General features: G+C 40.9%; 1 protein-coding gene and 1 pseudogene across 1 annotated transcript; both read right to left on the bottom strand.

Moving 5' to 3' along the window:
* Nucleotides 1-4,160: 4,160 nt before the first annotated feature.
* LOC145469388 (uncharacterized) lies at nucleotides 4,161-5,132 on the bottom strand (annotated as a pseudogene).
* Nucleotides 5,133-5,192: 60 nt separating this feature from the next.
* On the bottom strand, nucleotides 5,193-8,605 carry LOC145472269 (uncharacterized; the record flags this gene model as incomplete). Its single annotated transcript, XM_081454937.1, has 1 exon — nucleotides 5,193-8,605. A coding segment is annotated over one exon (1,035 nt), but the record flags the coding sequence as incomplete, so codon positions are not given.
* Between the last annotated feature and the right edge of the window lie 8,535 nt (nucleotides 8,606-17,140).

Below are 17,140 nucleotides of genomic sequence, written 5' to 3'. Positions count from 1 at the left end.
AGCTAAGGTGAGCTCACATCTTTAATAACAATGGGACATTCCATTTTTTATCCGCTCCCCCCCCCCCCCCCCCCCGCTATGGAAGGCATTATTCCGACAGGCCCCTTACTCTGAAATTTCGATTCCGACAGGCCCTCTACTTCTGAAATTTAGATTCCGCCGGGTTGGATTCTTCCAAGTTTCCATCCTGTTAATTCTTTTAAAGGTTAATTCCCAGAGGCCCGAATGTGAAAGGAACAATTGTACTTTTCAGATTTTCACTCAGGCGTCTTTGTCTTAAATCACAACCAAAGATAACCCTGTCAAATGCTTTCTTCCCTTGATTTCTGGGAGCAATTACAGAATACCCGTCCAGCTACACGTAGCTTGCAAGCAGGCTCACCTTTGAGTCACACGCGCGAGCGGCGAAGAGCAAAGCGATCCGGCGGGAAGGAGTCTGGTGAAGAGGCGCCAGGAAAGTGAGCCTGCCCTGATCTCTGTAATTTTTTCATTCCTGCTTCATCTGAGCGAAGTGAAATATCATTGGTTGAAAAGCAGGAAAGGCAAGAAAACTGTCAATCTATTATGTTTGACGAGGAGCGATTAAATCCCCATCAAGTTGGTAATTTACCGCACAATAAAAACAAGTCATCCACATTTGGAGTCAGAGGAAGAGTTGAGTGCGCATATTACTGATGTTTTAATCAAGTTCCAGTCTATTTCTGGTTAAATTTCAAACTAAAGAGGGAGCAGGAAATAGCAGTTGAAAGTATGTTAATTGAAACATACTAGCAAAAGTATGGCTCGGTGACATAACAACACAAGTTGACTAGGCTTGCTCAACACAACTTCCGGTTACGAATATATTACACTGCTTTCCCCCAGATTTTCAGGATGCACTTATACTCAAGACATAGTGATAACCTACAGTTACAGGTTAAGTTTAACAACTGGTTTTCTAATCCTTTGAGATCTTCGCAAAACTGTAGGTGGACTACTTACAACTAAAGGAGATACAACAGTATCCTCGTTTTCAGGCAGATCTACATGTGCTTCAGAAGTACTATCGAGAGGATTCACATTATCATCATTTATTTTCTGACCACTTGATTCAGGCACCACGACATCTGGCTCACTGACATCATCTGGTACATTATCATGTGCTCTCATCATGTGATCAGTGTGCACATATCTGGTTTTGTGTCCTGTCCTAACTACATAGGTTCTGGGCCCACAAACTTTAATTATAGTGCCTGGAATCCACTTATCAGTCTTAGAATTGGCCCTCGAGTTTCGTACCCGCACCCTGTCATTTCTTACAAAGGATCTTTCCCTCTTACATTTCAAATCCTTATACATTTTCTGTTTCTCTTGCTTATTCTCTACAACTTGTGCCAGATTAGGCTTAATCAGACTTAATCTTGTTCTCAGGCAACGCTTCACCATCAACTCAGCGGGGGTCACACTGGTTGTACTGTGAGGGGTTGTGCGATACCGAAATAGAAAATTAGCAAGTCTGTGCTTCATAGAGATGCCCTTTTTACCCTCAAGCACCTGTTTAACTAAAGCATCCTTAACAACTCTCACAGACCTCTCCGCTGCCCCATTAGATTGAGGGTGATAGGGTGGAACCAACGTGTGCTTGATGCCGTTTTTGCGCATGAATTCGGTAAATTCAATGGACGTAAACTGTGGTCCGTTGTCAGACACCACCTCTTCAGGTAAACCATGAGTAGCAAAAATTAAACGGAGCTCATCAATAGTCCGTTCAGTAGTTGTAGAGCTCATATGTTTCACTTCAATCCACTTTGAGTGGCTATCGATTACTACAAGGAAGTAATCATTACCCTTCTGACAGAAATCAATATGGATCCGTTGAAATGGTCTAGTTGGCCACTTCCATGGGATCAGGGGTACACTGGGTGGGGCATTTCTAACATTTTGGCATACTGTACATACTCTCACTGCTTCCTCGATTTCTTGATCCATTTTTGGCCACCACATGCATGTACGAGCAATTGCTTTCATACCACATATACCAGGGTGTTCCCAATGCAACTGCCCCAGCATTTTGGCTCTAAAGATTGGTGGAATAATCACCCTAGAGCCCCAAAGGACACAGTCCTGTTCACAGGACAGCTCATTTCTTCTATTATGATAGGGTTTGAGGGTCTCATCAGGACACCCTTCTGGCCAACCTGACATCACAAATTGATGTACCTTACCAAGTACAGGATCTACAAGGGTTGCCTTTCCGATATCTTCTGCAGTGATTGGAAAATCATCATCAATTACCCTCACACTGTAGACCACACCCTCACTTCCCACTGTGGAGTCCTCATGTGGTAGCCTTGAGAGAGCATCACAGTTGGCATGGTCTTCAGATCTTTTGTATTCAATCTCATAGTCATATGCCGAAAGTACTAGAGCCCACCTCTGCATTCGAGCTGCTGCTAGTGTGGGGATAGCGGATTTTGGATTGAAAATTGCCAACAATGGTTTGTGATCAGTGATCAGGGTAAATTTACGCCCATACAAAAACTGGTGAAATTTTTTTACACCAAAAACAATTGATAATGCTTCACGCTCAATTTGTGCATAGTTCTTTTCACTTGAACTCAGTGTCCGAGAGGCATAGGCTATTGGCCTCTCCTGGCCATCATCCATCACATGGCTAATAACTGCTCCAATTCCATAGCTGGACGCATCACAAGCAAGTCTCAGTTCACGGTCCCCATCATAATGCACCAACAGTGCATCACTGGTGAGACCTTGTTTACAAGCGTCGTATGCTTGCTGACACTCTTTTGTCCATGTCCACTGGACACCCTTTTTGAGGAGCTCATGTAATGGTGCTAGTGTGGTTGCTAAACCTGGAAGAAATGAGTGACCATGCCCAAAAAAGATCTCAACTCACTGACGTTTTGTGGTACTGGTGCCCTTTTTACGGCAGCCACTTTTTCCTCAACTGGATGCAAACCTTCAGCATCTATCTTCAAACCCAAATAGACAACTTCCCTCTCCAGAAATTCACACTTTGCCATCTTCAAATGCAGGTTATATTTATGCAACCTCTCCAATACCTCAGCCAGGATTTTGATATTCTCCTGCCAACTGACACCACCAATAAGAATGTCATCCTGCTTACACACACATTTTTCTACTCCTTGCAAAATCATATCCATTTTAGCTTGGAATATTTTAGGTGCTGATTTAACCCCATATGGTAATTTGGTGTAGGAATAGAGTCCCTTGTGTGTGCTAATTGTCAGGTACTCACGACTTGCTTTATCAACACTTAGCTGAGCATATGCATGCGACAAATCAAGTTTGCTGAAAAATTTTGATCCCGAGAGGGCAGCATACAAGTCCTGTTGGGTGGGAAGGGGATACTGCTCATCTTCAACAGCTGAGTTGATGGTTACTTTGTAGTCCCCACAAATTCTAACCGATTTGTCAGCCTTTGGCACAACTACTATTGGGCTTGCCCAGTCTGATCTGTCAGTTTTAACGATTACCCCATTTTTCTCTAACTTATCCAACTCCTTTTCAACTTCATCTTTTAGTGCATATGGAACTCTACGTGGCTTAATAAATATGGGCTTTGCACCATCTTTCATGGTGATGTGTGCTTCCAACCCTTTCATGCCCTCGTAGCTATCTTTGAATAACTCACTGTGTTTAACTAGTAATCCATCAAGTTGACTTTTGGCACTTTCCAACTCGGATCTTGTTAAACTAAATATTTCACCCCACTCAAGCCTTATCTGGTTTAACCAATTTCTTCCCAGCAAAGTAGGCTTCTTCTCATAATCAGCTACAATAATTGGCAATGTATATTCATGGCTCTTGTACACTACATCACACAGCATTTCACCACACACTGTAAGGGTTTCACCTGTATAGGTTTTCAATTCAACTTTTGACGGACGAAGTGGAAAATTACTGAATTTCTGAGAATGTGTGCTCTTACTCATTATTGAGTAATCAGCTGCAGTGTCTACTTCCATTGCACATGGTGAACCATTTATGGTCATTTCTACAGTATAACTTTTGTTGGTAGGATTATCTGTACCAACTGCATACATGGAATAAATACCTAACTCATCATTATCATCACAACCTTCTGTGTTTGATTCTAAGACACTATGAACAGTACCTTATGCTCCTGGTTGTTTTGTTTTCATGCCAGACTCAACGTCTTTACTGCGACAAACTGATGCAAGGTGACCTACTTTGCTACATTTGTAGCATTTTGCTGACTTAAATTTACACTTAGGTGCAGCATGCTTACCACCACACCGGTAACATGAGGGTTCCTTAGTGTTTACAGTTTCCAGTTTATTTACTATGCCTTGGCTGTCATCACTTGCACTGACAGGACGGAATTCTTGGGTGTTCTTCTCTGCCATTTCCATTGACTTTGCAATCTGGCACGCTTTCTCAAAAGAAAGATCCTCGGTGTTCAAAAGTTTATTCTGTATTTTGGGATTGTTCAATCCGCACACAAAACGGTCTCTCAGAGCTCGGTTGAGAAACTCTCCATAGTTACAATGAATCGATAACTTCTTCAAGGCCACAATAAAGTCACTGATGGATTCGTCTTGTTTTTGATAGCGAGTTCCAAAATGAAAACTCTCTGCTATCTCCAATGGCGCTGGATTGTAATGTATCTCCAATGCTTTGACAATGTCCGCAAAAGGAGTGTCTTTTGGTTTCACTGGTGCCAGCAGATTGCTCAGGGTAGAATATGCTTCGGGTCCAATCTCAGTCAGAAAGATAGCACGTTTTCTATTTGCAACTGCGAGATTGGCTTCCTCTTTACCCTTGCCTGTTTCTTCTATGATATTATTTGCCATGAAGAACATTTCCATTCTTTCCACATAGGAACGAAAAGTCTCTTGCTCAGGGCTGAACTCGCCGACACGACCAAACAATCCAATTCCCGCCATTTTGATAGCACGTGCTCAAACTTTGATCAAGTTGCCTCGGTCGAAAACAAACCTTTTTCCTCACACAGAGAAAATCAAAACTTCACTGGATTTCTCATGCGTCTTCGTGCATGTAGAGGATCCCATCCTCGTCGCCAAAATGAAACATACTAGCAAAAGTATGGCTCGGTGACATAACAACACAAGTTGACTAGGCTTGCTCAACACAACTTCCGGTTACGAATATATTACATTAATGAATTAAGACGTACTTGTGGTGTTGCGGACTGCATATGGGAAGAGTTAAATATTACAAATGTATGTGATTGCAAGCGGACAACAAAACAACATGAAGGCGTCTGCCCATTTACCAGCATTGTCATAGACCAGACTGCCAAAGCAAGATCACTTGGAATCAAGTGTGTTTCCCTAGTAGACATAACCTTTGACACTTTTTCTTCGGCAAAACTTTATCAACAACAGATATCGCGCCTACACGTTGTTATGAAAAAGATTTACAATTTTCCCGAGAAATCTGAGCTGCCAAAGTTCATACTTCCGGTGAAAATTAATTGACTTATTCTTTTCTGCGGTTTCCGGGGTGGAAATAAAAAAATTGCAGAGATCAGAGCAGGCTCACTTTCTCGTCTCGTGGCTTCTCTGCACGATTTCACTTGCGTGGCTATGCCGCGAACGCTTGTGCTCCAACGTGAACCTGCTCGCAGGCTACCATCCAGCTAAAAGCGTTACCATTTAACCTTGGCACTGCGGTCCCGAAGTCGACGTCTATGAATTCTACTCTTACTTTAGCAGTAAGCATACTGTCACCGCGGTCCCATAGTTTGGGAAAACAAGTTGAGCAGGAAGAGCATTAAAACTGACTGTCACTGCAGTCCACAGTCCCGTAGTTGTTGAATTAGAAGGTGAAAAGGCCAAGCAGTAAAGTGTTGTCACTGTGGCCAGCAGTCCCATAGTTAAATACAAGTTGTGAAGGAAAGGCAGTAAAAGGGACTGCCACCGCGGTTCGCAGTCCTGTAGTTTTTTAATAAGAAGTTGAAAAGGCCTGGCACTAAATCGAACTGCCACTGTGGTCTGCAGTGCCGCGCCGAATATGAATATAAAATCTTCAAGGGGTAAATTTTGCAGCGTGGATTCCATTTGTATCGTTGCCACCACGGTCTGCAGTCCCACATAGAAGGAAAATGAATATTAAATCTCCAAGGAGTAAATTTTGCAGTGTGGATTTAAGAACAAAGTATATACAATTGCATCATAGTTTTTACTATTCATAAGTGGCAGTGTGATTAGTGTTGTAGTGCTGATTTTAGTGCAAAATTCGGCCACTGGGGTATTGAAATATTCAAGTGATATGATCATGTGGTAAAGTCGTTGATTGTCATTTCAAGTGGTTGGGTTTAATTTGTTGCTTCGTGGGTTATGGAACATGGTATATTACATGATACAGACATAATAGGCTATGAGTAGTTCTTCAAGTTCTTCTAAAACAGCTATAGGACGTGAAATTGCCACGCGAGAGGTTAAGCGTGAAGTGGGGATATTTCACGTGTGTTGTTTGGTGTAGCATCAAGACAAGCGAATTCGATTATGTTACGTTTAAATCATGCAGAACAGAACCCATCCCCTTTAGTGGTAACATGAATGCGAACCGTAAGGGGAAGTTTTAAAGAAAGTGCATTGCTTGTCAGACATCTTCCATCAGATGTGTTTTTATTAAAATTACATTGCGCATCATGAAAATGAAATTCTTCGATTAACTAACCTAATTAGGAAAATGTTCAAAAGGGTCTGGGAAACCTTTACAGTCATAAATGAAGATTGCACTTTTCCGATTTAAGAACATGGTAAGCATAGTCTGTTGCTTTTAATTACTGTAGGAATTGTAGGAACTGCTCTTGCTCTTGGTACATGGAATTGTAATAATAATAATAATCACTTTGTTTAAGTGTCGATGTATTTAGCACTAATGTGCTAATTGGGGACACTATAAATAAATAAACAGATATTTCAAATATAACATAAACTATTAAGAATCCCAACTGGTGGGAGGCTGACCAGTTGACTATTTACACAACACGGTCGGGGAGTTGAACTCGGGGCTAGCGAGAACAAATCCAGATAGTGGTAGGGTGGAGGATTTGAACCAGGGACCTCCAGATTTCAAATCCAGCGCCCTAAACCACTCGGCCATGCTGCCTCCCTATTGTACGATTCTTCTAAAACCATCCTCTTGCAATGATTCTGTGGCACACTCGTATTCTGCCTCAGCGATTGGTCTGGAGGATCTTTTTCCATGTGTGAAGGCTCTGTAGGTTACAGCTGGTCCAGGTGACAAAAGGATGCTCTCATTGACTGCTTTGGTTGTGGGTTGCTGGATGGTTTTATCACAAATAGAATTGGTGATTTCTTTAAGGAACTACTGTAGAGGAGAATAAGTTAGAATTACACTGAACATAGGGTAGGAAGAAATGTGGTTTCATTGGGAAGTCGGGATTCATTCACAGTTGAACAATTAGTTCGCTATTTATCAAATAGGCTATGTTCAAATTGCTTCCTACAGACTATTTTAGCTGGTTATTGGCAAAGTTTATAAATGTTGTTAGTTTGGGCAGGACAGGTAAGAAAGAAAGACCTTTAAATGATCAATGTGGTGGAATTATGGAATTATTTTTAATAGGGTTGAGAAATTGTAAATTCAGGTTGAACCACCGTGCAGTGAAATAAAAGCTTCCAAGTTTGCCATAAATTTGGGGAATAAATTGTAAAGTTTCGCACTGAAAAACATTGCACTTGATAAAGAAAGCATTTAAGGAAAAGTCAGACAAAATGCGAATTATTTTTATAAACTTCTGTAGCCTTACCTGACACAGGATTCCCTTCTGACTTTCAACATGCTGAACAAAGGCTGAGGCGTTCTCCATCGTTGACTTGCTTATTTGGGTTGAAGGTGCCGTGGAAGTTACACCAGCGAGCATTTTGGCCATTACATGATTGAGTACGTGTAGCGCTGTGGCTAGGCGGGGGATAAGCTCTGGCGTCTTGGATTTTGGAGGCACATTCCCTTCCTGAACAGCTTCATTTACCTCTACGACAAAGTGGTTAATGGTCTCTTCTAAAAGGGCGATTACATCATCTTCAAATGTGCACTCTGTATTGTGGTCGATATTATTAATGACCTGAAATACATGTAGTTCATTAAAATCGCTCATAACTTTGGTTGATAGGTTGGTTTTAGCAGTCTCCATTTCCGAAAGGGTGGGCCTGAAAGTTAGAGGAGTGGCAAATAAAATTCTATCGATTTGCCCATGGCCATGGTCCATCTTCGCAATGAGTTTGGCAGCATTTAACAGTTGTGTTGAGCCAAGAATGCTGGAAGCAGTGTTTGCTGGTATGTGTCTTATGTCCTCGGTTGAGTAGTGGTACAAAGAGCACTTGCCAGAGAACAATTTGCAGAGTAGTTGGACATCTCCCGTGGCATTGTCCTCATCTGATTTCATCAGTTTGTTTATTATGTCAAACACCTCCATCGATAAGAGTATGGCTTTCTTGTTCTGGGCCAGATGCTTGGTTAAACCTGACGAGGTTGTTTTGCTCAGTACTGATGAGGTTTGGTCAGAGGTTTCGAGGGGATCTTGGGCTGCATGCTGTATCGCCGACGATTTTCCTGTTGTAGAAAGGAAAAGTGTTGTTTACAGTTATGAACAGATGAAAACTGCGATAACAAAAAGGTAGGGTTAAGTTGGGATTGGAAGTGAGTTATAGAAGACGGGCTAAATACTATTATACCATGCAACTTAGGTAAAAGTTAGGAACGTGTTGGCGATTTGAAACAACCATATGGTGAAAACAAAAGTTTAAGAACAGTTTCTTAGAATGTTAATCAAGTGGTTAACGCAACCATAAATTATCCGTTTATGAAAATCAATCATTAAAAAATCGGTCGTCACAGATTTAATCTTCAGCCTTATTTGGTTATCATACAGAAGGTAACTAGTCAGTGTCTTTGTCCTCAACCTCTTTGTTGTCGTCGTCTGTGGAAAGTCTTGTGCGATTGAGGACTATCTCCAGCATTCCCTCGATGTCTTCAATGGTTGGCTCTTTGCAGTCCTCAACCACATCTAAAGGGACCTCCTCAAAAGGCAAGGCAGGGGTGGCAAGACTCTTGCACTTGTTCTGGAGAGCTTTCCTTAGGGACTCGTGCACAAGTTTTAGCTCTCCCAATGCTGTTTTTGCAGCCATTTCTCTGCAATTTTTTTCTTTTATTGGGAGGTGGTGTTGCTAGCGTCGTTTAGTCTTCGAAGTCTTTCATTGACTTGCAACAGTTCCCGGTGGCTAGATAAGGTTCTCTGTACGTTTGCGTCAACTGCTCCTTTTTTTTGTTTTTTCATCATGGAGTATTCTGTGGCTTCTTCCTTTGCCTCTTTATCTTGGGTGTTGTTGGCCTCGACCACCAAAACGACAGTTTTTTTAGCATCCAGGTGGTGTCGATGACTCCATGAATGGCAGTCGCTTTCCACTTTTTCAACGCCCTGTCCTGGCACAACTCCTCTGCCTTCTCATTCCAAAACTTTCTTCTTATTTTCTCCAATCCTTGAGCCTCACCAATTTCTTTACTAGAGAAGAGCTTCGCTTTTCTCTCTGCTGCGTGTTGATATAAGGAAAGCTCCCTTGATGGCCCTTTCATCCATTTGGCAAATGTGGACGGCTGTCTTCTTTTATCTAAAGTTCAAATAAAAAACAGAATTAAGTCATAATATTTCCAACCTCCTTGATTGCACGGTTTGTAACTGAAAGGAATATTGGTGTGATAAATTCGCACTAGTGCTGGTAGCTGAGGGTTGTTGATCAAAGTATTATCAACTTTAAAAGCTGGTGCAATTATGCTGTAAATTGTTTTTCTTGATTTTATATTCTGACTGAAGGATTGAGAAAAATTGAAATGCGGTAAACAAACCTCTCAAAGAGTTAATGCCTGATCCTGATGGTCGCGCTGGAGAAACACCACCATCCAAGCTATTTTGACGTGCTGAAAAGTAGAAGGAGTTACTGCTAATCTAAAGAAACACTTGCACTGCGATCAGTAAACATTGATTTCAGATAATCAGGGACAAGACCATTAAGAGATTTATAGACCATAGTGGCTGGTTTATATGATAAATAGATTTAATTACTGATTCTATAGTTTTATACATTTCTTTGTAAAGCCCCTTGAACATTATTATTGTTGTTATTATTGTGGTGAGAAAATTGCCCCCCCCCCTAAAAAAATTATGGTCACACAATGGCAACAGTTTCAAATTTGGACTACAGGGATGTAATTGGTGCTTCTCATTCAACCAAAGTGATCTTTCGGAATTCATGAAGAGCATTTTGTTCCAAGCCTCTGAACAACACCTGTGGGCCTGGGAAGGTTGTAATTAATAAGCTCTGTTGCTGATTTACACTGTCACTCCACCAAAAACAAAAAATCATAGCCATTCAGTAAATTAAGTCAAGAATCTGAGATATGTTAGATGGTTGATATATACACAACCTCGCCAAGATTTAGGTCTGTGCAGGTTTTCACTGGTGTGTTATTTGAAAAAGTGTTTACCCAAATTTATAGAACAGTGAAGCTGTATGGAAGACTTGGGAAGGCCTTGTGTATTGTCTGGATTAGGAGCTGCAGCAACTGTTTGGGCCATGTTGCTGACAGTTTGAGTAACTTGAGTAACATTTGTGGTCAAATCTTTTACAACACTGACAAGTCCCGCCACTACTCTTTGTAGTTCTGCTAAATTGCTCTCCACCACTTGTAGACATATTGTGGGGAAGTAGCACAGGAAAGAGACAAGAATGTTGTAATGCGAACTTTATATATAACTAAACAGTAATCTAGAAAGTGCTGACATGGTACAAGATTTGGTTCGTTTGCTCGACATTCTTCCATGTGCTCCTTGATCACATGACATTGTCCCATGATTCCACTACAAAAGATCGACAATGAGGCACCACTTCCCTGGTTGTCCCCTTTTGAGAATAACACAAAAGCTGCTAACTTGGAGATTTGGGAGGGGAGGAACATTGAAAGAGCCTGCCACCCTATTATCTTACCCTTCCTAAGGAGATCTCATTTGCCAAATACTCGTCTATAACTGAAGGATGCTGTGCTGCGGATGGTTTGTTCTTAGCACACTTGAACTTTTGGGATGGGCAGAAGCCTAATTTAGACCCATGATGGAGTCCATCCAGCACAAAGTTAACCTACTGCCGATTAGGATGAAGCTGTAAACCCAAGGCAAACTGCTCTGCCTGCAAAGGGGTGACTGCAGAAACTGGGGGGAGTAAGCCTGGAAGACCCAAGAGTGTGGGTAAATAGCTATCCCCGAGAGGTCCTAAATCCTCCCCCAGATCCCCCAAAAATCAAGCAAATGAACAGACAATAATAACAAATGAAACAATCAGCTTTAATGACACAGGGGCAGCAGCAAATACAACAAATAGTTCTCCATCCCTTGATAAAGATAGCAAGAAAGCGGGCATTGAGATAATACTACATACAGCAGCAAAAAGGATAAGCGAGTCTACACGTGATGGGACTTGCTGCTGGACCAAGGAGAGGGAGAGTCAGCTAACTGCTTGGAAAGAGAGCTGGGCTTGCTTTGTGCATCACCTGGGTAGACTCCTGCATGGTGTGGGCCATGGCAACTTGGATATTTGTGGGGGAAATTACTAGTTTAAGATACGAGCAAAGGAGTTGGAGGGAAGAAAGTTGACACAAATGTGGGGACAACTAAATTTGGCCTACCTTGAGCAGAAGTGGTCGCTGTGACCGGTGGAAAGGACAAAAAGTCAGTGCCAGAAGCAGCTAAGGACAAAGCTTGAGAATCAAGCAGGCTGAGGCTAGTGGGCTGAGCGAGAACACCTCTCGAAATGGATGCCATGGACACGCTCACGAGTGAATTAGACACAGGAAGACTTGACGCTTGCTTGGCCAACAGCACTTGCTTCACGGCATTGGCAATGGTGGCCAGAAAAGTGGGAGATGGCTGGTCCTGTAGCACAGCGTTAGATGTGACAACAGGGGAAGAATTAGAAAGATTTCTAGGAGCCATGCTAAAATCCAGTGTTGTATCAGATCACAGATGATTTCCCTGGGAATCAGGGAAGAGAGGCAAGGCATCGAGGGCAGCCACTCGGCTGTCATGTGTGTTTCTGGTGTTCATGTCAAGGACGTAAACTTTCGAATAGCAACACGGAGAGCAATAATCCGAGCAAGAATCCGCAAATATTCACTAGCATGAGCTGCAAATGATCCGCAAAGATCAGCTAACTGAACTGCACATGTAGTGTGGTGAAGCACTAGGGCCCTACAAATTCCCTGAGACCTGCCCCACAGGTCATGCACCATCAAGGGAGAAACCGCTGGCTGCATTGGTTAGAGTCTAACTTTACCTAAATGATATTTAGCCACATGACAAAGAAAAAAGAAAGGAAAAGAGAAAGGGAAAGTGCAAATGGGATGGGAGCAACTATACAAGGAGCTTCCCAGAATGTTATTAAATAAGCTATTTAGAAGGCATATAATAATAATAATAATAATAACAACAACAACAACAACAACAATAATAAAAACAATAAAAATAATAATAACAATAATAGTAAAGATAATATTAAAAAAAGCTATTTACAAGAATATCAAAGCTATAAGGAAAATATAAAATACAAACACTTGAAAGGAATAAAAAACAAAAACAGAAAAAATGATAATAAAAAAAGAAAATCAGTTTCTTTGAAAGGAACAGTCCCTAACTGATGACCAGGCACATTGACCATTATAATTGCATAGCTGTACACATGGTTACTTGAACTTCAAGTAATTTTCTCTTTTGAGAAAAAAGCTACTGAGATCACAGGCCTCTAAGCTGATTATGACAAAGTGGAAGCACTCCCCACAGCCATCACAGATTATTTAAGACCTGATGTCACTGCAAGAATGTGATTGCAACAAAACTGTCCAAAGCAAGTTTGAATGTGGATTTACACATAAAACGTTGTTTTGCCATGGCTATCTACATTGTACGTTCTTGGGTACCTCTGAGAATTTCTTTTGCCTCTTGATTTGCTAATCTTTGTTGATGGTGCTGCTGTCTGTCGATGATGAATTCATTTACATGTGCAGGTACATGTATTTCATACAGTACGCTGTATAAAAATGGCATTGGCGGTAAAATCCTTAGGGACAACATTTGAAAAGTTTTAAAAAAAATTGTAAATATACATAATTATAAAATGATTTTAAAACTAATTAGAAAAATGTCTTCATAATTAAGTTTGAAACTCATCACTGGAGTCTGAATTTTGACAGGAAGGAAATTCCATTCCCTAATGATCTGTGGGAAAGAAGAAAAGCAAAAAATATCTTTGGTGGCTTTGAAAGGGTGGTATTTACATTTTGTATCACTGGCATGTTTTGGACTTGGGTCACGAGATAAGATACTGATCTACATGAACCTTTAACTTTTTATTAGTTCTGCAACCTTTTTTTTGTTTCATATCCTATCTTGGTGTCATACCTATGCTGCAGATGTTGTTGTGTCAATCTAAAAGTTGGTTTGTGACTACATTTTCTTCCGTAACTCTCACAGGATTATGACAACCACTTTTTTCAGGCTGCTCTTGTGTCATGTTTTTTTTGTAAGCAGACTATTGAATCTCTGTTGTGAAGTGTTAAACTGCTGAACACCAGCACAGGGCTCACCTTGCTCTCTGGCAGTGTCATTTCCAGATTTGCTTCTGTCAGGTCTTCTTTGATCTGCTCAGTATCTATTTCTTTACATAATTTTGCCAAATTTGTTTTTGGCAAAAGTGACTTTCTGGAATGTACCACAGCTTGCACATGTAAAAAATTAATACAGTTAAAAATGTACAGCATTTTTCTTAGACAAGATTCAGTTTGAAATATCATAAATATGTTTAAAATACCTTAGAAATGGTTGCTGGAATGGTTGCTGTTTGTTCAGCCTTTGGTAATAAGCTATAAATAATCAGTGAAAACTGACAAAGGACTCTGCATTATTGGCAAAACAGGCACATATATTACCAATGCATGTATGTCAAAACAGAGCATAGGTGAGGGAAGTAGGGTTTCAGGGGCTTTGTTTCCCCCCCCCCCCCCCCCCGAACATACAAAAAAATGGATGCAGTGGTTGTGAAAGGGAAAAAATGTAATCCAATAATGGCTATATATGGTTTCTTGGGGAGAACACAGGCGAGCTGGCAATGAAAATACACCTTTGATGCTTTGTGGTATACTTTTTGGTTATGGAAATATAACCTAAGTATGTTAGAAACAATTATGATTTCCCCTGTGGGTGGGCAATTTGACCACCTGGCTTCAGGTACCCTGGTCAGCCTTAGGTACTTACAAATGGTGGACATATGCAAGTGGATAGATCATCAATCAATCATAAATGCCTCATAGGCAGGAGATTGGGTACATTGCTCTTCTTGGACCAGCTAATGGTGATTGCTGTAGTTAAGATGGCTGACATGAAGGAAAGGGAGACAGAGGCTGTGTGGAAGACACCATCATTGAATGCCTCGACACAGTTGTAAAGGAACAGGTTCTTGTTTCAGAGATTCTAAAGTTGGGCACCAGACATCAGGTCTGGTGATTACTGTGGCAATGAAAGGTCGCCTTTGTCTTTGGTCCTTTTCGTCAGGTTCTGAGGAATTCTGTTCAATAGACACCGGCCATGGGACCACAGTCAGTTGTCCGAGTAAGTATGGTGTTTTTGGGTGGAATCCTGGGCAAAACTGTATTTATACAGGTAGCCCAGTATCTGCCTCTGATAAATGATAAATTGAAAAAAAAAATAACGAAACAAAAGGAAATATTTGCGGGTCACAATATCCTTGAGACAGTGAAAAAATATGCAATAATGTATCCGCCAACCAGTGGTTAGATATACAATACAACATTTCTAAGACAACCGGGGGATTGAATAAGTATACATATGCAACATGACGGCTTACATGTATGTCTCCCTGTTGAAAACATCAGTCGGAAAGTTACTCTTGCCAAAGATGAGGATGTGGCTGGGCACTCAAGCTACTTAGTGGTAGACTACATGCACCGCATTTTACCAGTTACACCAGGGACTGTTGTTGTACCGTACTACCCTTGCATAAACGACATGGTTAACGTTCAAGGAGATGATGAAGACTACCTGGAGAGCAAGAGTTTTAGCTTTCAATATCAAAAGTCGTAGTGTGATGGGGCGGTTTTTCAAGGAAAGAGATGATAACAGTCTGTGGGTGCCAGAAGGCACTAGAAATCAAGAAATGTTTGACAGTATTCTTGGCATTGTTCCAGGTGTCTCGGTGATCCAGTTTACCACTTGGCATGATGCTTAACTGGACCTAGCCTGTAGTGCTAAGTTAGCTTTTTACCACTCTCACTAAGCAAAGTATTCACAGTACAAAGAAATTCCAATTTATTTACTATTCCATGGCTCGCTTGGTTTTCCTGAGGTCTCTTCCAGTTATCCCTGAACAAATTAGGGAATCACTCCAGTTTACACTTGCCTCAACTTTCCCTGTCATTGTTCTTTGCCTAGTAAGCGTGGTAAGGGTAGGGTGAGACATGTGGGTTGTCTGTTGAAAAGATGTCCCAACTGTAGGCAGTGAAACCAAAAGGTATCCTATTATGGACATCCTCGTTGTGCTGCCTGTCAGTGCCTGTGACGATCCAAAACATGGTATAAACCCTCACAAGGATAATAGCTTTCTTACAGACTTAAAAGATGCGTAAAAATATCAGCTAAGGACAATCGTGGAATGTGTCCAACGATTTTGGGGTATAAACCATTTCAGGTCCTCACTGAAGTCTTGAATGGCAACCTCTCCATACAGCTGTACCAGCAACAGTAATCTTTGAACAAGCTGAGAAACATGCTCAAGGTACAGTTTCAACAAAATTTCCTGGATATGTTTTTGATAACGGATTCTACAAACGACTTGAGTAAACTGCTTACATCTGTATTTTTCGCATGTAGATTGTTATCACCAAATCAATTGGTTCCAGTTTATCTTCTGAGCTCCGGTCTTTTTCTTGACTTTACTGTGATATGCATTCCCTTGAAAGGGAAACAAACAAAGGAAATGAAAAAAAAAACCAGTATAAAATACATGTATGATATCAAGATTCACCTTTCTCATGCCTGGATGCAAAGGGTTCCAGTTTAAAATAAATTTGAGGTCAAAATTTTAACCCTTTGCATACCATGAGGGTGGTATTTATTTGCCACATAAATTAGTGTGTACAAGAATGCTTGTCAAGCTCGTTCTTTACAAAAGAGTCCTATGGAACCATATATATTTAAATATTATAGACGATATGGGATATATCAAAATTGTGACGTCAATAAGCATAACGTAATAGTTATGCCAATGTTTTAAGGACCTATGAGATCAATAGCTCTTAATAAAAAGTTCCAACTTTGTCTTCTTACTTACCAAATCCCAATAAAATTTCCACAATGTTTGAAGGGATAAGTACAGTGGAATATTATTTAGAGAAATAAACCTCTTCTGGGAGAATCAAAGACAGATTAATAATAACATCTTAGAGGTTAAAACTTAACCAGCCACAAATCTCCTTTGGCAAGACCGAACATGCGAGGGTTTGCCTTTCTTCAAACCCCTCAAATATGCTATGGACATTTAATAATTGTCCACGAAGGCATTGACTCATTTTGCTAGGATCTACTTTCCTCTCTAAATCTCCCTGAAATTCAGTATTTTCCATGTCAGTATAAATCTTGCTGCTCAAGATATAGCCACTCCTGGATTCTGCAAGATTGAAAGCCTTTATTCCAAATCGTCCTGGCTTTATAGGGATGCACGGTCTGAAAAGTCTCATCTGTGGCGAATTGCTGTTGAGGTGCGTACACTTCCTGACACCTTGCTGAGTTTTGTACAGCTTATCGTTATCTTCAGAAACATGTGGGGAGCACGGGTGTTGTCAGCTAAGTGCAGGTATCACTTAAAATATGAAGGAACCGTGTCATGGACAAAAAAGATGGGAAGAAAAGAGGACTTAACTTGGTTTAATCCAAGCTTGAAGATAAAATATATTACAGCTACTGAGCTATCAGCAGGAAATCTTTACCAAACTCCTATGCGCTGTAAAACCTTAAAGAGGCTTCCTGCGTATCAGGCAGAAAGTA

The sequence above is a fragment of the Orbicella franksi genome, chromosome 2 (assembly GCF_964199315.1).
Source record: "Orbicella franksi chromosome 2, jaOrbFran1.1, whole genome shotgun sequence".
In the NCBI taxonomy this organism is placed as follows: Eukaryota; Metazoa; Cnidaria; class Anthozoa; order Scleractinia; family Merulinidae; genus Orbicella; species Orbicella franksi.
Note: the sequence above shows the minus strand (reverse complement) of the source record. Positions and strands in the feature narration are given on the sequence as shown.